This window comes from Thunnus albacares, chromosome 7 (genome assembly GCF_914725855.1).
Source record: "Thunnus albacares chromosome 7, fThuAlb1.1, whole genome shotgun sequence".
NCBI lineage: Eukaryota > Metazoa > Chordata > Actinopteri > Scombriformes > Scombridae > Thunnus > Thunnus albacares.
Window position 1 is genome coordinate 33,350,913 of NC_058112.1, and position 24,073 is coordinate 33,374,985.

The window sequence follows — 24,073 nt, forward strand, 5'->3', positions numbered from 1 at the left end:
GAGAAGATATCTTAATCTCTGATTGACCCAATGTAACCCAATTTGTGACCTCTAAAGATGGAAAATTCCATAACAATTATGATACCTGCCCTGAGTCTGAGGTAGCGGGACGTGTTTCACCTCGCACTCCTCATCTGGAAGGTTCTGGCTCCAAACAGAAAAGATGGCGCCGACCAGAAGATCCAGCTCTGCTCTTCAAACGGGCTCCGATGAAACCAACAGGTGACATCACACCTCGCTGCCTCCATCTTTATATACAGTCTGTGATAAATACTCACTAAAGCACCAAATGTGTGTTAACTATACACTGAAAATAATCCCTAACAAACACACTATTTCTGTTTGAGTAAAACTACAGTCACCAGATGTTTGAGGAAATTACTGAGCCTGTAAAAAAAGCCTGTATGTTTATGAGACGAAGTTATACTGTACGTCTTCAGTGGGAACCAATGGGCTTTGAGCTGAGCACCACAGACGGGGAAGTCAGAAAGTACTGAGAGACAAACTAACACTGTGTTGGTTTTGGTCTTTTTATGTGATTTATTGACAAGAAGAAAGAAAGTTCATCCTTTAATGGGCTAAAAACACAGTTAGGATCCTTTAAATTCTCTGTCCCGTAACATGCAGGGTGAAAAATGTTCTCTGACAGACTGTCGCTGTCAGTTTGAGGGGAAAGTCACGCCGAGTCTCCGCCAGCTGCTCTGCAGACAAGCAGAACATCCAGAGTGACTGCTGACTCGGAGCTACAGCTGATTATGGTTATTAGCTGAAGTACAGGAGGTAACTGAAGTCTGGGAGTTGCAAAATTACAGGTGTTTGGTTTCTGTTTATTTAAGACATTTTGAAGAAGTTTATTTTATAAAATGGATACAGGATACACTGTTTTAGAAAATGTTCAAACAGTTGACAGGAAACAAACTTGTCAGACTTTTCTATGATCTAACTTTCACTGGTAACATAATTGTCAATGTTTGTGTTTAGAAGACGAAGAAAAAAGATCCGAAGACATGAAACTGAGACGACTGTGAACCGCAGATGCTGTGAGATTGTTTACTTCCTCAGCTGTCAATCATCATAATCCGATAATAACAGCGACAGAGAAACGCCGTCGGGTCGAGTCAGCTTCATCTCCGCCTCGGTCACATGATGGCTGGCTGTGAAATCTGGTTCACACACTCCTGGAACTCTGATGATCTTCTGACTTTTCATTTGCTGCCACCAAAAGGGCAAAATGAAAGTCAAGTCAATTTTATTTACAGCACCAGTCAAAAGTTCAGACAAACTTTCTCAGAAGTCCAAATTCCTGCAAAACTAGTGTTGTGTGTGTGTGTGTGTGTGTGTAGAGCTGCAGAGATTCATCAATTAGTTGCCAACTATTAAATTAATAGCCAATTATTTTGATTGATTAATTATTTTGAGTCATTTTTTAAGAATTTTTAAATGTAAACTGAATATTTTTGGGTTGTGGACAAAACAAAACATTTGAGGACGTCGTCTTGAGCTTTGAAAGACAGTTATTGACATTTTTCACCATTATCTGGATCAAACAACTAATTGATTATGAACATTATCATTATCAAACTTCCCCTTGCACTTTCTTTTACACATCTGTAGCTAGTTGATTTTAAAAGTAATAAATTAAAATCGATGTCTGCCTTGATGGAAGAAAATCTAAAAACTTGAGGTAACCGGTGGTGGTGAAAGATGTTTGATGGAGGCGTGAAGTCTGAGTGTGATATTATAATATTGTGTGTCAATATTTTTTTTAAAAAAAAAGAAAACCAGGAGTGAACGAAAGTTGTAGGTGGGTTTGATGCTTCATCAGTCCGGGCAGCGTGACCACTGAAATCCACTAAAACCAGTTTAATTGTGTTTTTACTGGACACATTTTTCACTGAGTCACTGTGTTTCTGTTCCCAGAAACTCGTATTTTATATCCAAAACATGTTTCATGAACACCAGAAGGTTAGTAAGGAACCATTTATTCCAAGGTTGACAAAGATAATGACTGAGTAGTATCGCAGTAAAAGTACATAAGTATTATGAGCTTGATGTAGTTAAAGTATTGCAGTAAAAGTACATAAGTATTATGAGCTTGATGTAGTTAAAGTATTGCAGTAAAAGTACATAAGTATTATGAGCTTGATGTAGTTAAAGTATTGCAGTAAAAGTACATAAGTATTATGAGCTTGATGTAGTTAAAGTATTGCAGTAAAAGTAGTGGTTTGGTCCCTCTGACTGATATATTATTATATATGACATCATTAGATTATTAATAGTGAAGCATCAGTGTTAGAGCAGCATGTTACTGTTGTAGCTGCTGGAGGTGGAGCTAGTTTACACTACTTTATATACAGTTAGCTAGTTTAGTCCAGTGGTTCCCAACCTAGGGGTCGGGCCCCTCCAAAGGGTCAGCAGATAAATCTGAGGGGTGGTGAGATGATTAATGGGAGAGGAAAGAAGAAAAAACAAAGTTCTGATACACAAATCTGTTTTCAGTTTTTGGACTTTTTCTCTAATCTTTGATTTTTGCTGAAATATTGGATCATTTGAACATTTATTGAAATGAAAGCATGTGAGAAGTTTAGAGGGAAAAATCACTATTTGGTGGAGCTGTTAACAACTCATAGACATGTGAAATGTGACCCCGACTACACACTGCTTTTTGTAAGACGTCAAAAGCCAAAAAGGTTGGAAACCACTGGTTTCATCTTTAACAATGTGTTGTATTTTAAAAGCTTGTTATATTATCCATTGTGTCAAATCTTCATCTGAAAAGTAACTAAAGCTGTCAAATAAATGTAGTGGAGTAGAAAGTACAATATTTCCCTCTGAAATGTAGAAAGTAGCATCACATGGAAATACTCAAGTAAAGTACAAGTACCTCAAAACTTTACTTAAGTTCAGTACTTGAGTAAATGTACTGAACTTAACTTTCCACCGTTGCTGCAGCTTTTTCTCTCCTGATTCTTCACCTCAGTGTATCTGCTGATCTACCAAGTAAAGATCACTGCTTTCTTTTCCCAAAATTTTAAATCTCATTGAAATCATTTTTATCTGAGAAGGTCAGGGATACTGTGGCTCTAACATAAAAACATCAAGATTTTAAGGCACATAGTCCTCAGCTACCTGCCGGTAAAATATTAATAACATGCAGCTCTCTGATCCTCCAGCAGCAGCAGATTAGTGATGAAGCTCTAAAGCTTCTGTTAAATCGAGCCGATAAATACCTTGATTTATAATACTGTTTTTACTTTTAACAGGCTTGAAACACAAACTTCCAGTTGCAACAGAAACGTCTCCTCCCTCTTCTAATCACCTAAAACAGTGTTTGACGCCCCGCCGTTCCTCCCTTTCCCGTGAGACAAACAGGGACTATTGTTAAGTTTTGTTGAGTTGTTTGGTTGTTAAGTCGCTGCTGCTGGCTGTGACTTATTTGACTTAAATGCACCAAATTGCAGATTCACTCGGTAGGCTGATGAAGTGTTGGCTGTGATGTCAGTCCCATTACAGAATCATTATCCCAAATTAAACAAATTACTGTGACTGTAAAAATGTTTTCCGGATAACTTTTTTTGATTTATTGAGTGTTTTATGAGGTTTTTTTATAGAAGTGGGATGTTTATTCTGTCCTCCAGTTGGAGGAAATGGACTCAGCCGATCGCTCAACTTAAATAAATGATCAGAAAAGTAAATGATCAGTTCATTCTGCAACAGACACAAACACAAAAAAACGCATACCAAAAAAGCAGCAACAGACAAAAGAATTTGGGAGGGATGAACGACTGCAACATTTTAACCGACCGTGACGTTAGGTAAACAAAAACAGGCATAATAATCATTTTAACCTTGGGCGTCTTCTCTGTTCTCAAACAAACAAGTCACAAAAACACTGAGATCTCTGCTACAAAATGAACACCATACAAAGACAACAAGCGGCCACCCAGGATGTATATTATTCTAGTCCATGGATATCAAAATAGCCTTTGTCTCTCTCAGGCCCAGCGCCAGCGTGAAGTAACTGAGGGGGCTCATAAAATAAAATGAAGTGATTTAATCCTGCAGTAGCTTCAGAAGGGCTACAACAACAACAACATAAGGCTTCTGTTTCAAAATCAAAGACTCCATTTATTAATCTGAGCAAAAATCACTCAAAATCAGCAGGGCGGCATCCAAACATCTGTTTGTGGCTTGCAGCTCTTTCTCTCAAACAAACAAAAACTACAAACAGTCATGTGTGCTGTTATTATTCACATACAAATGAAAGAAAAATACATTTGTCTCCAAACTTATTTGGTCTGCTGCTCAGAGCTTTAATAAATACACTACTAATTGCAAACAGGTTTCCAGGTGGACTGGCTGACAGGACGGAAATCCTCGCTTAGCATGATGCTAACAACAAGTTAATACGATGGGAAATCCCATAGGAAAATGGCAAAGCTAGCAGAGTTAGCGTTACACTTAAAACAATTACTAGATGTGCACACAAAACAGGAGCATTTCCAATCAAACAACATGACAAGACAGAATTAAGACATGATGAACATACATGTGCGGTGAGCTAAGCTACACGGGAGAAGTTTGCCTTTCTGCTAGAAAGCCTTTCTGAAGGCCCTGGGGGATGATATTTGGTCCCACCCACTATAATCAAAATGTGATTGGTTAATTCACTTATCACTTTCTGAACGAACACACACACACAGCTATGGGGGCTAATGTCCACTTGCACAATGTAGTGTGACCAAGCGGCAACCTTCGGGGCTGTAAAATGAAGCCAAAAACTGCAGTTCCTTGAACGACCACTTGAGGCTCCAAAAGCGAGTCAATCCCCATAGACCTCCATGTTAAAATGTCCAACTTTACAGCAGAAATAAACATGTTTACAGCCTGGTACAAAAAGCAGTTTTGGTCTCTGTAGCTAATTTCCTCTTTCATGACAACTGTATGGGGGGTGAATTTTTTTATAACTCACCCGTTTAAATGTTATTAAGCCGTAAAGTTCTGCATAATGAAGGACATGGCTGCTTTGAGTGACAGGTCCGTCAGCCGCTAGGTGGCTTGTTTCAGCCATTCGGCCCGCCTCTTTGCTCATTTTTGATTGGCTGGGAGTTAGGCAGCATCACGCACTGCCAAGATGGCGACGGCCGGAGCGGCTCGCTTTGAGCTTCAAAACCGCTCTTCAGAAACCAACGAGTGACGTCACAGTAACTACGTCCATATTTTTATACAGTCTATGAGTGTGACGTATATCTGTTTTACGAACTGGACGTCTGTTCACTTCCAGTCAACCAGCTGTCAACTCTACATTACCTTCACGTCCGCCTCACAGTTACTTCACTTTTCACAATTAATTTTGTAAATATTGCAGTTTGTAAAATGGATATACGTCACACTACATTGAATGGGCCAGCTAACGTTTTCTCTGCCTAAAGACAACAAACAAACAAAAAAATCTGATTGAATAATTCTATTTTCACAGTTTCAGGACAGTAACCCTTTCAATTCTGAAGCAAATTTGATAGAAAATTAGGCTAAAATTAGAATTAGAAGAAAATAATTATTAAATGAAAGAGATTAAATATAACATTTAAAATGCTGATATGTTTGGCCTTCTCTGAAGCCCTAGAGGGTCCTAAGGGCTCCCCTCTGTATAGCAATGTATGGAGGCCCTGAGGTGCAAAATAGAACAACATGTTGTTGTGTTTTGTGAAATGTTGTTGTGTTGTAGCATTTAGTTTGTCAAACAGATCAGTTAATCCTCATCCTAAAAGTCTGAATGGAAAGCTTGAGAGGTGCAACAACAGGCAGAAAATAGACGATCGATTTACAGAGATTATAGAGAAGTTTTTTAAGTTTCTATGGATGTTTTAAGACTTGTTTAATGCTGTGAAACGTGTGAATCTGTCTTAAGCAAAGGAGGAAGTTACAAACTTTTCAGTCGACCTTTTTCAGCCAAAAGGGGTGTTTCTGGTGAAATATTACTTCAATTAAAAGATTTCAATCAATTTCAAAATAACCACAAAGACACACAAGAGCTGATTTTGAAGAAGTTGGAGGTTTTTCCATTAATTTCATGGAGCAGCATCTAGAGGAACTGCAGCTGATCACACTTACAGTAAGGTCTGGCTAACACTCAGCTTATTATTATTATTATCATTATTATTATTAGGGAGCTGTTTATTATACCTGTCTGTCGTCCTGAGGAGGAGGAGGGGGTCCTAAAAGTACATTTTGGTGTCTACAGTATCAGACACCTGATAATCAGACAGAGTCCCAGGAACATGATGATGCAGAGACAAGAGAAATGGAGGGAAAGCAGAACGAGGACATCTCCCAGCAGGCTGTTCTCCCGGGGGTGAGGCAGAGGGATGGCGGGTTGAGGCGGGACAGGAGGAGGAGGAGGGGCCGGTACCTGGGGCACCTCGCAGTAAACACCTGTCCAGCCCTGGTAGCACTGGCAGGTGAACTTGTGCTTCATGTCCAAGATGTCGTGGTTGTTGAGGTGGCCGCTGACGTGGAAGCGGGGGCCCCTGGGCGTCGGGTTGCGGTGGATGTTGAAGAAGCGTGGGTTCAGGTGCAGGTAAGCGCCCGAATCCAGGCTCTTGCGCACGCACCTGCCGTTCTTCTTGCATAGCGCTTTGCTGCACAGCTTGGCAGCAGAGGTGACGTTGATGACGTAATGTCCCAGCTGACCGTCGATGTACTTTTTCACCGTCAGGCAGTTCCTCTGGAGGAAGAAAGAGGTAAAAGACCTTAACATAAAAGGATCATACCGCTCATTTTAAACACGTAAGTACATCTCGACATCATCTCAGCATCTTTTACACCATACAATTAGTTTTTTAGATTGGTTTCCTGCCTTCCAGGTATTGAGTTTTTGTTGTGTGGGTAGGTTATCATTTTACAAATCTTTTGTATATATGTTACAAATGTTTTTAAACTAAGGGATCAATGTTTGTTATCAACTGAATGTGATGTAATGTCATTGTCATTTTGGGGATACATGTTGGTGAAGAAATCCTGCTCCTAGTCTAGTTGAACTCTTGAACCTGTTTCTATCTGAGGGCTGCTTGTTGACCTCTGGGGTTAACTAGAGATATCTTTGTCTTAAGCCTGCTGTTTTAGAGACTGTGTGGAGGTTCCTAGACAAGCTAAAGTTGAAGGATGTCCATGTTTGAAGTTATTGATTGACCATGAGGACCATACTTGTTTGTAAGAAGGTGTAACGGTCTGTGGAAGTGTCCATTTAGGGACCAGACTGTTTTTAGCTTTACTTCTGGAGAGGTATAAATCTGTCTAGTTTGGGTTCACAATCTTTAGAGAAAGGACCAGCTGAACAACATGCTTTCTCTCCAAAAATACAAGATGATTGTATTTTTGTTTGTATAATTATTACTGATGATGTGATGGATTGTACAGTGTTTACAACTGCCTCAACAAGTAACAATGTTTAATACTTTCTTTATTTCTCCATGTGCCTCTTTCTCAAGAAAATTTCCACAACAGTACTAAAACACTTATCATTAAAGACACATACAGTCAGTTTACCTTACAGCAAGCAAACTGTTTAATCCATTCTCTACATAGTATTACTTTCACAGGGATATTTTGTCACTATCCGGTGATGATTATGAGACAGACTCCACTTTTTATCTTCTGGATTTACAGCCAAGTCTTCTGTAAACAGGATTTAAAAGAAATCCACACTCACCAACAGAAACCCTGACCACTTTCACGCATAAATCTGATGCTTTGTCTCCTGGTTTTTAACTGTCAGAGTTTGGTCTGAGAAAAAAAAAAGATGCTATTTTTGGGAACATTAGATTCTGGGGGAAAGAGTAATTATGTCTGCTCGTGTGTTTCAGAGTCAGAAATCATGAAGCCTTATTTTAAGCACAGTGACTGCATGAGATTTATAACATTAACACTTGTTCCTTAATGCTTTGTGGGTTGTTTTACATATTTGTAAGAGTGATGTAGGGTTCCCACACCAGGTCTTGAACCCCAGTCTCCCAGACCACAGACAGCTGTGCAAACCAGTCGGTCAAAGGGTTAACCCAGCTCGTCTAGTCATCTGTGGTCGTTAAACTACCCTCTCCTTCGGGAAGCACATCCCCTGCGTTTCGGCTTTTTCCGGCTCCATCACGTTTCTGTGGGTGATGCGTCTCCAATGGCATCACTGTTTAGCCATCCCACTTCTGACACTAATGTCACAGCAGAGGAGGGTTCCCACAATGGGTTTCCGATCTCAGTCCCCCAAACCACAGACAGCTGCTCTAACCAGTCAGACGAAGGGTTAACCCATTGGCGGAGGGCCAGCACGCCTAGTCATCCGTGATCATTACATATTGTATGCATTTATAATGTAGGGGTAATACTATAACACATTGAACATTCAGTTCAAGCAATCACTGTTTGTTTAATCTGATTTTAAATGAATTTAAAGCTTAATGGGGGCAACTTTTTTGAATTTAGCTTTGATATTTGTGCATGTTGGTAAATAAACTCCACATTTGCACCTCTTTAATCAGTTCTAACTCATCAGTTTATACAATATTTCTTGGTTGTTGTTACCTGTGATCGAGCGTACTCTGATGATCCCCAGAGGATGACGCCTGATGCTCCCAAGGCGGCGCTCTCCCCGATGGTATGAACCAGGTCACTCTGAAACAGAGACATGGGGACATTTTTATAAGCATGTCTGGTGGGCGCATACTCTAAGGTAGTATGATCCATCATAAAACTATTGACTGTAAACTTACCTCTGAAAGAACCACAAAGGTGTAGGCGTAGAAAGGTCTGGAGTAGACAAACACGGGCAATGTGAAGTCCATACGGGCGATAGACGCGATTCTCATGGCTTCTTTGACTCGATAGTGGACGAACTTGACAGTGTTGGTGGAGGACTTGAGCTCGTAGTCCAGGTAGATGGACGGGTATAGTGCCGTGCTTTCCCTCCAGAGCCACATCAGATGATCATTACGGACATGCTCGACATTCGGGCATTCGCCTGTGTACCGTTGCGGGTGCTGTTTATACCCGTAGTTGTAACAGTCTGGAAACAGGTAAAACCCCCACAATCCATCTGGCCTGCGACCTTCAGCCAGGGCCAAGGTCAGGTTCATGAAGTTCAGTCCGGCCCTCTCAAAGTTTTCCTTTGCTTGCTTCTCCACTTTGCTCTCTGGCCAGTTCGGGTGAAGTTTCCGGATCTGTTCCTTGGACTTGTTGCGGTAGATGTCCTTGGAGCCCCAGTTTCGAACCCACTGAGGCCTCCAGTTCTCCCAATCAATGACGCCCAGGCCTCGAAAATCCTTGTGGGGGATCAGCTTGTCGATGTCAGACCGGGCCTTACTCAGGTGTTTGGAGATGCTCTGGTTCTGGGGCAGTCCACCATTGATCGGGAACCCAGAGTTGGAGTAGAATGGGTAATATCCCAGGTGGCTGTGATAGAATATGGTGACGTTCGGTCCACTGAGGGTTTCATTGAGGTTTGCTACAATGTCGAAGACGCTAAGGTCCAGGTCCACCTTGAATCGAAGGCGACATGACTCAGTCGGAGCGTTCCAGACTACGACAAAAGGCCGGTGGGGGATCAGAGGTGCTCGGGCTGGCTTCACCTGGTCGCCCCAAACTTCAAGCTTCACTCCAACGCCAACCCACACGGCCAGCGTCAGGAGACGGAGCCCCATCAGCGCCATAGCCCCTGATTCCTCATGGAGCAATTAGTGGTTCCTACACAAGCACAAGATAGAAATTACATGTTTGGAGAGAAAATAAACACATTATAAGCTTCAGTGAGCAGAGATAATCAGACAGGCCTGTGGGAGAACACATGAATGATGATCACTGAAGTGAACGCTCCAAATACCACAACACGACCAAACACAAACCCCCTCTGTTCTCAGAGGGAGCAGAACTGTGATGAAAAGGATGCTGGTTGAAATCCTAAAGCAGCAGAGTCAGTGATGGGGATAAACTCTCCTCTTTCCCTCATCATCAATCAACACCCATTAAAACTCAGAGACACTTAAAGGACAGTTTCACAAAATTTTAAGTCTGTCTTAAAACAGTCAGGAGCCTAAATGAACAGTGAAACCTGTTTTTCTTGCTGTAATCATTCCTCCTATTCATACTGACCATTACAAAAATGTATTTAAAAGTTTATCTGAAGCTAATATGAAGCTTCAGAGTCCAAATGAGTCAAATCAAGTAGATATCTTTCAACGTTACAGTCTTTTTAGTGCCAAAGTCCCTCTTTTTGTTACTATACTTCCACCTGCAGCTCAACAGGGAAACACTGTCCGAGGAAACACAAAGAGGGAATTTGATGCTAAAAACACTGTAAATGATGCAGATATCCACTTGATATGACTAACTCAGACTGCTGAAGCTGAATAGAAGCTTCACAGAGACATTTAAATGCATTTTTGCACTAAATGAAAGCACATTTGAAGGATCTTTTAACAGCCAGCCATGAACAGGAGGAATGATTACAGTGAGGAAAACCTCTTTCACTGTTCATATGGACACCTGACTGCTGGTGTAAGACACACTTGAGAAATTGTGAACCTGTCTTTTAATCCACTGTCAGAAAGTCCTACTAGCAGCTTCTGACAGTAGTATAAGTGTCAGCATGACTGACTTCATTGATGCTTTCTGATTTCATCCATCAGAAACATCTCAGAGGTTGCTTTAGTGAAGAACTCATCTACTGCTGCTTTTCCCGCCATGATTTTATCTCACAGCTAATTAGGTTTTGTGGGAAAAATGTGCACTTCTCAGCTCTTATGGTGGCAGTGAAGAGATTTAAAATGTGGATGCCATCTTCCTTCATAGCTTCATAGCCTTCTACTTAGCTACATCCAGTCGTAGTGGAATCAGCTAGTCGGTATGAACGAACAAACTGAACATGTATATACTGAACTGTATATAAAGTAGTGTAAACTAGCTCCACCTCCAGCAGCTACAACAGTAACATGCTGCTCTAACACTGATGCTTCACTATTAATAATCTAATGATGTCATATATAATAATATATCAGTCAGAGGGACCAAACCACTACTTTTACTGCAATACTTTAACTACATCAAGCTCATAATACTTATGTACTTTTACTGTAATACTTTAACTACATCAAGCTCATAATACTTATGTACTTTTGGTAAGTGGGATGTTTCATGCAGAACTTTTACTTGTAATGGAGTATTTTTGCTGTGTTGGCACTTTTACTTAAGTAAAGGATCTGAATACTTCTTCCATCACTGCCTAAGCTACAGTACACACACAAACATGTTCAGTCTCTTTGTTGCTCTGCCTTTTATTTTCTTCTGTCATTTTTCTGTAAACGTTCCTTCCAGCTCTTTATGTAAGAGCCCCCCACTTCTTCCCCATCTAATTGCCCTTGGCGCCCCCTCATATGCAAGTAATTCATATTTCAGTTTTTCCAATGTCGGGGGAAAAGACATCGTGACCCGGCTCTTGGGAAACATGGCCACTGAGTTTGCCTCCAAGGACACCACGGAAAATCTCCCATCATTCTCCTTGCAGGATTGTAACCAGAGCACTGGAGCAGGAAACCACTGGTGGGCTGAGGCTTCTCCGACCATTTCAACTCTTCATTCATCTGAGGAGGCACTGGCCTGGAGCGGATATTTCCTGACGACTTTACTGGCACAAGAACTTTATGATCGCAGTAATCTTGGAAGTAGATCAGTGAATAGAGATCTGGGAAAGACGCAAAGGAGGACTCGCAGTTATAGTTGCAAATAAATTGTTAAAATGTTTCCTTTAAAACATTTTAAGAAGGTTGTAATTTATCAGAAAGTTAGTTTTCTGTCCAGCTCATTTTAGGAAAGCATTTCTTCAGGTTGTGTGTCTCATACCAGTTTCATAATCCTCCCAGCTGGAGGGTTTTTCTGGTGATGCTGATCCAAGACAAACAGAGTGCGGTGAAGCCACTCAGGCTGTCCTCCAAACCACCAAAAGACCCGGAGCCTCTGGAAACGGCGAAACTCCAGACCACAAGAAAGACCCCCCAAACTGACGGAGGAGACTGGGTTTGATGTTTTGTCTCAGACAAACACAACGAAACGGTGAAAAGCAGCTGAACTCTGCTAATTGCATCCAGATGAAGGAAATGGGGTTGAACTGTCCGTGTGAGCGGCATCGTCAGTCAATCAGTCCACCACAAACATGCATTGATTACGTGTAATGGTCCTCTGCACTATTTTATCTCCAGCCTCTATAATATGTCTCATACCATTTAAATTTGTGCCTTTATTTATGTTTTGTCATTGCACATCCTTGACATGTGACAGTTTGGTGCCATTTGGAGGTAGATAATGTTTATTGTATGATAATACTGCGAGTCCTTAACCTTTCCTTTTTGACAGAATGGGTTTATTATGGTTTTCACTGCAATATGTTCCATAACACTGTAAGATTTATGAAATATATAGTACTTGTGCTCTTAATTCATATTAAGTTATTTTCTGTTCTTGACCTTTGGAGAGTTGTTGCTATAATGTATTGGAGGATTTATCGGCTTTGTTTCCCTTGTGTCATTCTGTATTTTTCTGCTCTTTCCAATGTTTTTTCTCTGAATAACCTGGATGGTGATGCATATGCTTGGGGTTAGTTCAAGGTGCTCATCAGTCAAACTCATTTCTGTAGTCATCTGATTGGATGATTGAAGCAGCTCCTATGTGTATATATGGTTGTGATGCTGCCCGTATGCCTGATGAAGGTCGGATAGACTGAAACCTTGTGATTGCAGGAGTATTCAAACAGTATAATTTTGTTAAAACTGTGTGGGACTTTTAGGATGAAAACCCTGCTGATGTAACGTTATCTCTGGTATAATTTGGGGCTGCTGGAGTATAAATTTCCCTAAATCCAATAAGGAGAATGAAAGAGATCACAGCTGTTTATGATTGGTTCCCTGCACGGTTCAATACTGAGTCAACATCTTCAAAAACTCTTCACACTCACAGTCAGCTTTACCAACACACAGCTGGACACAGCAGCTCATTTTACACACAGAAGCAGACACGAACACAACCACTCATCAGACACACTGAGATAAAAACAACAGGCAGCACATGAGGATCTTTTTATGGCCGTCTGTGAACAAACTCTTTAAATACCGAGAATCTCTCGCTGTAGCACAACGCACAGCTCCTCAACATGAGGACAAATCTGACAGACCTGCCGCGGTGCCTGTTATCTGACTTTTATCTGGTGGTGTTTTGGCTGCTGCTCTGTGTGCAGATGAATGATGTTGTTTTCAGGGGTCTCAGGCTGCTCCAGATTTAGTCTCTCATTCATGAGCAGCTCATATAGCGAACTACGGAAAATATGAAGCAAACCTTGAATTAACAGTTAATGAGCCAATGTTAAAGTCCAACAAGCAGAGACAGAGTGACTGTCATTTTTCAGCAACACTACACATCATGGTGTGTATGTGTGTGTTTGTGTGTGTTTTGTGTGTGTTTTAGGATCTTTAAAACCACAGAAACTCTGAGTCAGACTGCTTATTTGAATCCCAACATGTACATAGATTATGAGTGTGTAGGTTTACAAATGTGCCTGCAGGATGAGTCTGTGTTTATGTGAGAAAGAGCGAGACGGTTGTACATAAGTGAGCTGATCTAACATATTATATATTATTCTCCAGGTTTTCAGGGACCTGATCCATAGCAGACACATGAGAAACAAAAGATACCAATGGTGATATTTATCAAACATGTAGAAATCACACTGAACATTAACTTAAAAATATACTCCAACCTCAGCGTTGGACTTAAGACTCATTTATGAAGCGTCCTGCTCTGACTGTCAGTAAGGAGGAGGATTCCTCACAGAGAGCGAGGCGTCGCTGTTTTACGACACTTAGAGCCACAAAGTAGAAACTATGATTACGTGGTGAGGTTCTCCTACATAGATGCTGTATATACACAACATTCAGCCTTCATAGTCTGTAAAAAAAGCCACTCACAAGGGTTAAAAACATAAATGTAGCCTGTTAAGTAAATTAAAAAAGTAGGTTCAGCTGTGTGAAATCAGCCCCGTTCAACCACATTGTTTTACAATTCCCATAATATTGCAGCATCTATATCAGCCCAGTATGAAAGCGTGTAATACACTTACTGGTCCACTAGAGGGTATCGTGTCAGTGTCACGTTTTGTTTCGCCTAGAAGTGAAAAGTACACGCGTGTACAACTTTCAAAGGGCCGTGAAGTGGCACAGTTCTATGTAAGGTGACAAATTTCCATATTCAGAGGTGGAGGTTTGGGTGGATGGATTGATCCTAACTTGGTAAAAGTAGACTCCTGCCTCCAACAGTGAGTTGCAGGACAGATTTCAATCAATCAATCAATCAATCAAATTTTATTTATATAGCACCAAGTCACAACAAAAGTCATCTCAGGGCACTTTTCACATAGAGCAGGTCTAGACCATACTCTTTAATTTACAGAGAACCAACTATTCCCCCATGAGCAAGCACTTGGCGACAGCGGTAAGGAAGAACTCCCCTTTAACGGGAAGAAACCTCAAGCAGACCTGGGCTCTTGGTGGGCGGCCATCTGCTTTGACCGGTTGGGTTGAGATTTGAAAAACCGTAACTACAATTGGTGGTACTGCACCTTCATACACGCATGTACTTTTCACGGCGAGGCAAAACATGACCTCTCTAGCCTATATAATAAGATTTAAGACCTTATAAAAACATTTTACCTGTTGTAATGAAGTTGAGATTCACAAGGAACTGCATGACCACAAATGGAGCTAAAATGTTCATGAATATATAATGATCCTCCCACGCATCACGTACCGTCTGACAAGTTGGGGACACGTCAATAAAACCCTGCTACAGCCAATAGAATCCCTGCACAAACAGACAATAAAAACCCTCGACAAGAGGCCACAAGGATACCATCATAGCAATATTTTGAAAGAGCACAATTTACTAAGCTGGAAAAACATGGTTAAATACAGTCGACTGAGTCTCATTTTCAAGGTGTCACACATTATGGCTCCTCCACCACTTACATCACATTAAAAACAAGCCGAACTAGTAGAGCAACAGCTTCTTACTCCTAGAAGACAAGATCGTTTTAACCAACCTGCTTTTTCTATCAGATCAATTTGCTGCAGCACATAAGAAACTGTGCCAACTAATCTGGCTCATTAGAAATCAAACTTTTGGATACAACAACATCAAGGTGTTTTCGTGTTGCTTGTTGTCTTATTTGTCATTATTAAGCTTAGCTGTTCCTGCTTATCATAGGCTCTGTACTAGGGGTGTGCCCGAATACAAATACGTTATTCGGCAAAGCACAAATAGTGGGTTTTTTTTACGAATATTTGTTTCATGCAAATTTTTTTTAAATTATTTGTTTTTGGGAAGAAAAAAAACAAAACATGTCAAATACCAGCGAGCAGGTCAGTTATAGTCGCTATCTCAGTGTCTCTCCTCTGCTCCGCTGTGACGTCTATCAGCAGGTCTCAGTGAGGGAATGTTTTTAGTCCTCTTTCTAAAAGTTGGACAAAAAATGTGTCACTCTGAGAATTTTTGGCCAGTTATTGAAATGAAAGCATGTGAGAAGTTTAGAGGGAAAAATCACTATTTGGTGGAGCTGTTAACAACTCATAGACATGTGAAATGTGACCCCGACTACACACTGCTTTTTGTAAGACGCCAAAAGCCAAAAAGGTTGGAAACCACTGGTTTCATCTTTAACAATGTGTTGTATTTTAAAAGCTTGTTATATTATCCATTGTGTCAAATCTTCATCTGAAAAGTAACTAAAGCTGTCAAATAAATGTAGTGGAGTAGAAAGTACAATATTTCCCTCTGAAATGTAGTGGAGTACCTTAAAACTGTACTTGAGTAAATGTACTAATCATCCAGATGTTGTTTGTTCATATTGTGGCTGTAAAACATTAAATATGAGAGTTTGTGTGACTCATGTGCGTCCACATGTATCAGATAAAATGTACATTTTCAGCTCAGTTTGCTACCAACAGAGCGCCTGTTGGATGCTCGACAGGTTTCATCTGAAGGTTTCATCACTTTCACACACACACACTTATTATATCTGGTTCATTTCCCCGGCCTTGGTGGAGTCTTGATTATGTTCACGTGTGGTTTTCAGGCTGCGGTCTCCCCTGCTGCAGTTTCCAGATGTGATTTTATGATTTTATTAACACCAGCGTCCAGACACTTCACTGCTGCAACAACGACAAGCTGCGTTTTACATTTTACTTTCACAGTTTAGTCATTCAGCCGGTCTGTCCTTCTGTCTAATTTTTTAGTATCTCAGATGTCACGTTGTTGATTTAATTATCTGCATTTCACACACAAATAACTAATGTACCTTTTTGTTACAGCTAACCCTTAACCAAATGATTATGTTTATCAACTCAAAGTACACTTACTTGCTTGTTCTACTGCTTTTTTGACCGTATCACACTGCCCTCATCAACATAATCATTTTGAACATCTACAGTAACGGTAGAAAGCTCCAGAACAAAGCGAGTCAGTGGATCTTGAGTTGAGATTGTTTTGTCAGCTATGTCCTGCTGTTTGCTGTTGTACGTACAGATCAAAAGCAGAGAAGAAGAAGGAGGATCACGCTGCAGCAGGAGTTTTGTGGACGTTTTGATGCTATCACGTGTTGTGACTGCAGCCGCCAGCGTCCACAAAGGTGTCGGCGGGAAATTCTTCTTCTGTGTTTGAGATATGCTAAGTGATGCATTATATCTCTTCATGCAGCATGGAGACAAAGTCACAACATGGATGTTCAGAGGGTCCGCTGTTATACAGTCCTGCAAACACGTAATGCAGGAAACCCGGCCCAGACTTGTTACTACGTACACACATTTACCTTGTCCTTAATCATCTTATTCTCATCTATAGATGTTTCCATCCCCAATCTACACAATAAGCTGGAAATTCCTAAGTTGAAATATTGCAAATAAACAAGTAAATGATATCATACAGGAAGCGTGTGACTTAAATGTCCCGAAGCTTCCGCCCGGCAAGAGAGACAAAACACGGTGGCGGACATGTTTCGTCCGTCAGCTCTCTTCTTCTTCGTCTTTGGGCAGCGTTCAGTACGTGTCTGTATAACCGACGCAGAGCTGTTTATCAGAACGCTTCCAACAGCAGGAAGCTGTGATGTCAGCTGTTTGTCCATCATGCTCTTCGTCACCAGGGATGTGACTATCGCTCTAGTAATTACGTCATCGCGTTGCACCGTCTCCTCCTTTTTTCTTTTTTTCTTCTTCAGACCTTCCTCTGTGCAATAAATGACTCTTCATCTACAGTTTAAATTCATGTAGCGCAAATTTTAACTAAAATTTCAGAAAATCTACAAGAGAAAATGTGAATTAGTGGCGCTGATTTTCCTGTCAAGTGCAATAAAGCACAAAAAGAAGAAAATGTCATCAACAGAGCAACAGAGGAAACACTGTTTGGCCAAAAACAGCTTGACTACATCCTCAAGCTAAAAATAAAATCCACACAAAGATCATGTTAGCAGAACGCCATGAAAACCCTCAAATAAAAGATTAGATGTGACCAAATGAACAAAACTTTATAAACAATTAATAGAATTAAATTAGATATGGAAAGACTGATGTACTCACTGTGACCAAATCTGCCATTTATGGTTTGATGACGTAGAACATTTCAATAAGAGGACATAAAAAGAGTTTTATAATAAAGAGGACGTACCTTCCTGTCACAGCCGACCGTGCTGAGGATCGAGGCCTCCTGTTGGATGATCTTCTTGTCTCTTAGTGTTTCAAACCTCAGATATAGAAGCTGTCTGTCTGATGAGCTGCTCAACTGTCACTCTGACTCCGTCCCCCCCTCTCTCGGGTCCCCATCGGGGGCTCTCGGGGCAGAGATGCCCCACTATTGTTGGTTTGGCCCCTCCTCATCTTTAGCCAACAGGTTTCCCACCAAACAGCAGATAACAGGCTGCAGCACATTTTAGGGTCTAAAGACATATTGTAAAAGTGCATAAGTATTAGCAGCAAAACATAGTTAAAGTATTAATTTTCACTTTCAAGGCCTGATGACTTATCAGAAAGTGTAAAAGCCAATAATTGTAATAAATCGCTAAATACTTCCAGTGAGCCTTCACAGCAACATGGATCTACTTTGTTTTTAATGTTGTATGAATGTCTGGAACATGCTGAACAGATTAACATCAGAAAAGTGGATCATGCCAAATGTTCTGAGAAGTTCTGAGAAGTTTAAACCACAAAGAAAGTGAGTGAATGTGATCACAAATGTGCATACGTTAACCAGAATAATATTGACAAACAGACAAAAATCTAGAAATAAGAACATCTGTTTTGAGAAGTTTCTGTAATAAAATCAGATTTCATGTTTGCCAGGATTGAAGTGATGCCACGGTAACGGGTCCAAGCCCTCCACACAGTGTGCAAAAAAAACCCCTCTGACAATTACCGCAATATTCAAAACAGAAAAAGCTTACATCAGCCACACAATTATGCTGCGAACACATAAAAAATTTATTCTGGTTTGGCACTTTTTATCGCTCAACGAGGTCCAGTTTTCAAACCTGAAACTGCCCCGTTCCTGAGCTGACTCATGACCCACAGTTACCTCAAAATCCAGTCTGGACCTGACCTAGTGGAACACAATGTGCTTCACAGAGTCTGAACTATACAATATACAATACAAATAAAACATCAGATGTAAGTAAACAGTTAAAACAGACAAAAACCATAATTTAAATAAGTTAGACTGCTTAAAAGTGATCAGTTAAGATGTTCCAGCATCTCAGAGCATAAAGGCTAAAAGCAGCTTCACCAGTTCTCAAGGAAACCAGTTGGCCTGTTCCAGATGACCTGAGGGGTCTTACTGGTTCACAGCACACAAGCATGTCAATAGAGCTTTAAAGGGATAGTTCAGATTTTTTGAAGTGGGGTTTTTATGAGGTATTTATCCTTCAGTGAGTGTATTACCTACTAATGATGCACGGGTCGACCTTCGACCCAGCTGTCTGATCTCGCCACAGAACTTTCTGACCCAAACAGCTGATTTGCAGCGTAATACAATGTGCGGCACGAGTAGGAATACGGATGTTCTACTATTGAGAAAATGTAGTGCCAGAGGAAAGGGCTGTCTGACGGCAAGGTGAAGCAGTGGAAATTTTATAAATATAGTGTACAATACAATGTCAACCCCCATCTACTGCAGGTAATACACTGACTGTAGATAACTACCTCATACAAGCCCAGTTTGAAAAAATCTGAACTATCCCTTTAAAAACGAGCATTCAAATTTTAAAATCAATTCTAAACTTTACAGGAAGCTGACGTAACAACCTGAGCACAGGTGTGATATGCAGCTGCAGCCGGTCCTGACTGTAAGGCCGTATCCAGACCAAATCGGGCAGCGTGGCGTTCAGCCACAGGGTCCAGCGGAGGTGTGCGGGGGGGTGTGGGTGTGTTTATTTGTGCTCTAGAGTGTAACCGCTGTGAAACAATCAGAAAATAACGTTTTATTGATCTGATTCACCGACTTTCTCGCTACCAGCTCTCTTCATTCACTCTCTACCTCGCTCGACCACAGCTGCTCTCTCTCTCTTTCTCTCTCGTCTTTTTTAAAATGAGTCGAGAAGCCGACAGCAAAGTCTAACTTTACTTTTAACGTTATCAAGCGAAGGGAAATGTCCTCTCCTCCTCCTAGTAACGTCTTTGTGCTCCCTCATGGCAGAGTTTACAACTTTGATCAGTCTGATCTCCGGGTGTGATTGGCCACCGCAGCCCTCAGCCGCAGTGACATCAGGTTACGTTTCTCCAAAAGTTGACTGTGGCTCAACTTTCCAGCCGCAGTCCGGTCTGATTTGGTCTGAATACGGCCTAAAGCTGCAAAACAGTCAGAGAAAAACAAACAAAAGTTCAAATGTAAAGGAACAGAATGATGCGTCCAGATTGCAGATTGCAGAAGCCTCTCGTGGATTATGTAGATTATATTCACTGTTTTGTCCTTCTGCTCAGACCAACTTGTTGGCAGAGGATCCTGCATATTTTACACACCTGCTGGCAAAGCACCATACCTTCATGAATTATTGAAATGTTTCTACCAGGCACTGGGATTTAATAGTACTTCTGCAATACAGCAAAATCACATTTTTTTTTATTTCATTAGTGATATAAGGATGGTTTAAGGAATACAGACTGGTATTTTATGAGTGTATGAGGGGAGTTTGTTGTGTTCATTGGACTTAAAAAACATAAATTAATCTATAAGTGTTACTCATTATATAACTATAAATCAGTTGGCCTCTCACTTGGATTTTCTTTGTTGTTCCCAATTTTGATTTTGTAGTATTTTTGTAGTATTTAAATAAACAATCAAGTGTTAGTTTTAATTGTAGAGGTTTTCTCCCCTCAAGCTGCCTAAATTAACAAAAACACTTGATAGGACATGACCTCAGTGTCTTTATTGGCAGCTACGGCCTTGATTTCCGGCATCGTAGTGACCATGGGAGAGGTGTTCTCTCATCTATCTGAATCCTTCCAGCTCAGGAAACATCTGGAGGATTATGATCCGACACTCAGTACAGCCGCTCCTCCACATCAGCACCGCAGAAATGTCCAGAATCATCAGTTTATGGCCACACAAACAGAGAGACTCGACGCTAAAGCTGACTTTGTATCGGCCGTCACGCGATATCACCTGAACATAACAGCGAGTAGCTTACGTGAGCCGCAGATCAAATCAAAGCACATTCCTTCAACTGAACAAACAGCTGGACAGGAACTGCTGATGGTAAAGGAAACTGTCTGAAGGATGAACGCCCACTCTATCGACTCGTGGTAGAGAGAAAGGGAATGGATGAACGCTGAAAATGTTTAATTTCATGCAAATAATAATTCATAATTCATCAGGTCACCTCCACTGTGAACAGTATAAACAGTATGAACAGTATAAACAGTATGAACAGTATGAACAGTATGAACAGCATGAACAGTTGAACAGTATGAACAGTATAAACAGTATGAACAGTACGTACAGTATGAACAGTATAAACAGTACGAACAGTATAAACAGTTGAACGGTATAAACAGTACAAACAGTTGAACAGTATGAACAGTTTAAACAATTGAACAGTATGAACGGTATAAACAGTATGAACAGTATAAACAGTATGAACAGTATAAACAGTTGAACGGTATAAACAGTACAAACAGTTGAACAGTATGAACAGTATGAACAGTATGAACAGTATGAACAGTATAAACAGTATGAACAGTATAAACAGTTGAACGGTATAAACAGTATGAGCAGTATGAACAGTATAAACAGTATGAACAGTATAAACAGTATAAACAGTATGAACAGTATAAACAGTATAAACAGTATGAACAGTATGAACAGTATAAACAGTGTGAACAGTATAAACAGTTGAACGGTATAAACAGTATGAACAGTATAAACAGTTGAACGGTATAAACAGTATAAACAGTATGAGCAGTATAAACAGTTGAACGGTATAAACAGTATGAACAGTATAAACAGTATAAACAGTATGAACAGTATAAACAGTATAAACAGTATAAACAGTATGAACAGTATAAACAGTATAAACAGTATAAACAGTATAAACAGTATGAACAGTATAAACAGTATAAACAGTTGAACGGTATAAACAGTATGAGCAGTATGAACAGTATGAACAGTATAAACAGTATGAACAGTATAAACAGTATAAACAGTATGAACAGTATGAACAGTATAAACAGTATGAACAGTTGAACGGTATAAACAGTATGAGCAGTATGAACAGTATAAACAGTATGAACAGTATGAACAGTATAAACAGTATGAACAGTTGAACGGTATAAACAGTATGAGCAGTATGAACAGTATAAACAGTATGAACAGTTGAACGGTATAAACAGTATGAGCAGTATGAACAGTATAAACAGTATAAACAGTATGAACAGTATAAACAGTTGAACGGTATAAACAGTATAAACAGTATGAACAGTATAAACAGTATAAACAGTATGAACAGTTGAACGGTATAAACAGTATGAGCAGTATGAACAGTATAAACAGTATAAACAGTATGAACAGTATAAACAGTTGAACGGTATAAACAGTATAAACAGTATGAACAGTATAAACAGTTGAACGGTATAAACAGTATGAGCAGTATGAACAGTATAAACAGTATGAACAGTATGAGCAGTATGAACATTACATGTAATGTGCAAATGTAATAACAGGTCTTCAGTTCAAAAGGAGGATGCTGTTGTGGGTGTGACAAAGAGAGATGCAGCACACAGAGGTCACGCCAACTTCAGGATAATTACTGTACAAATAGCCTGCAAAGTTATATAATTATTATAATTCTATAATTATTATAATTTTGTTGCTAGCAAATGTTCCAATCCAGTAGAGGACTGTAGGACGAGAGGCTTTTGAAGTGGTTGGTTTTCTAACTTGTTTTTCAGCCACAAGTTCATCTCCATAACTTCAAATTCAACAGTAAAATTACATTTCAGTGTATTTCCTGTTAACACAGTCTTGTAAAAATACAGAATCACCATCATTTGACTTAAATTTTTAAAAGAAAGACTTTTGTCACTTTAGTGGCATTACGGGATTTACACATAATATTCTATTTTTAAAGTATTTTCACAAACACAACCATGTAAAAATACATTATTGTCGTATGGTGACTGACATTGATCCTATCTGTAACAGAAAGACTTTTGTTTTGAGGTTGTTGGGTTGAATATGAAAAAAATTATTGGTGTATTGTGTATTGTAACAGAACCTTGTAAAAAAATAAATAAATAAATAAAATAATGAGTATTGACCTTATTTTTAAAGAAAGATTAACTGTTGGCAGCAAATCTAACAACCTGTACTGTAAATTAAACTGTAAACTTATAATAATTTTAAAATGTGAAATGCGTGTAAAATGATGTGAAATTTTACTGCACATTTTTACAGTGCAGACAAACCGCAGCAGGCGGAGGAGAAGCCCTTCCTGTCAGCTGTAGAAATATTGGAAGTGCTGAGCAGAGCGGGTCGATGTTGGTTCTGGATGACAGAGCCGGAGGGGAAGAGGAAGGGCTGGTTTCCATAAAACTTTGTTATCAGTCAAAGTATTTATCTAGAAGGAGCTCGCATGCAAGCTTTCACACCTGCATTAAGCTGTATTTTAGATGAACAGATAAAACGTAACCTCATAAAACTCCAAGTATAAACAAATTGTTATCTAACCAATCCATCCAAATTCACTCTACAGGTCTTCACACACATTTGGACACATTAAAACAGCACAAATGTGCCTGAAATGTAAAATTTTGTATTTATTGATCTCTGTATATAGTTTTCTGGTGTGAAATGAACATTAGTGCCCCACAGACACACTAGTGTGACTCTAGAGCTGTTTTTTCCACAAAAATTTCTGCAGTTTCTACTCACCATACAGGGACTTGACTTTATTCCAACGTATTTTTCTTCTTGTCAACAAATCTCATGTTTGGATCCAAACCAACAATGAACTGATCTACTAACAAGTATTGTGTGTGTATCAAAGCCTGATATATCTTATTCCTCTGTGCTGTAGACCTCCATTGTTGTTCATAAACTATTAAAAACACATCAGTGAGTCACATCACTGCACTGGGTGACATGTTCCTTCATTATGAAGAGTTTAGTCACAATAGTTTGTTTAGAAACGGCTCCAAAGACTAATAACAGCATCAAGTTTTCATTCTCTGAAAAGTATTTCCATGTCAGGAAGACGCCACTGAGCATGGACGGAGACACGGTTTCATTCTTGTCGTACTGATCAGACTCTGACACAGACATTGTAAATTTATCAAAGGGATTTAGTACAAAGTCAAGACTTTTGCTGTATCTCAAATCTCATACTTCTGTACTTACACATAACATCTTGAGTGCATAAGTGCGTTCACACTGAGAATTATGGGAAATGCAGCGCACTGTGAGAACCCGGATGGTGCACTCAAAACAGTCAAAAAGTTGATTGTTGAACTAT

General features: G+C 39.9%; 1 protein-coding gene across 2 annotated transcripts; it reads right to left on the reverse strand.

The window, feature by feature from the left end:
* Nucleotides 1–516: 516 nt before the first annotated feature.
* On the reverse strand, nt 517–17,958 carry hyal6 (hyaluronoglucosaminidase 6). 2 transcript variants are annotated; one of them, XR_006404043.1, is made up of 5 exons: nt 17,743–17,958; nt 8,763–9,732; nt 8,575–8,664; nt 6,187–6,727; nt 517–1,212 (listed from the first exon to the last, which is right to left on the reverse strand). XR_006404043.1 is itself a non-coding variant. In XM_044355642.1 (4 exons), the coding sequence occupies exons 2-4, from the start codon at nt 9,696–9,698 to the stop codon at nt 6,239–6,241; spliced, it is 1,515 nt and encodes a 504-aa protein (XP_044211577.1). In that variant the 5' UTR covers nt 9,699–9,732; nt 17,743–17,958; the 3' UTR covers nt 5,139–6,238. The 2 variants fall into 2 exon arrangements, 1 of the variants encoding a protein (XP_044211577.1); XM_044355642.1 differs by lacking the exon at nt 517–1,212 and having other exon boundaries at nt 5,139–6,727.
* Between the last annotated feature and the right edge of the window lie 6,115 nt (nt 17,959–24,073).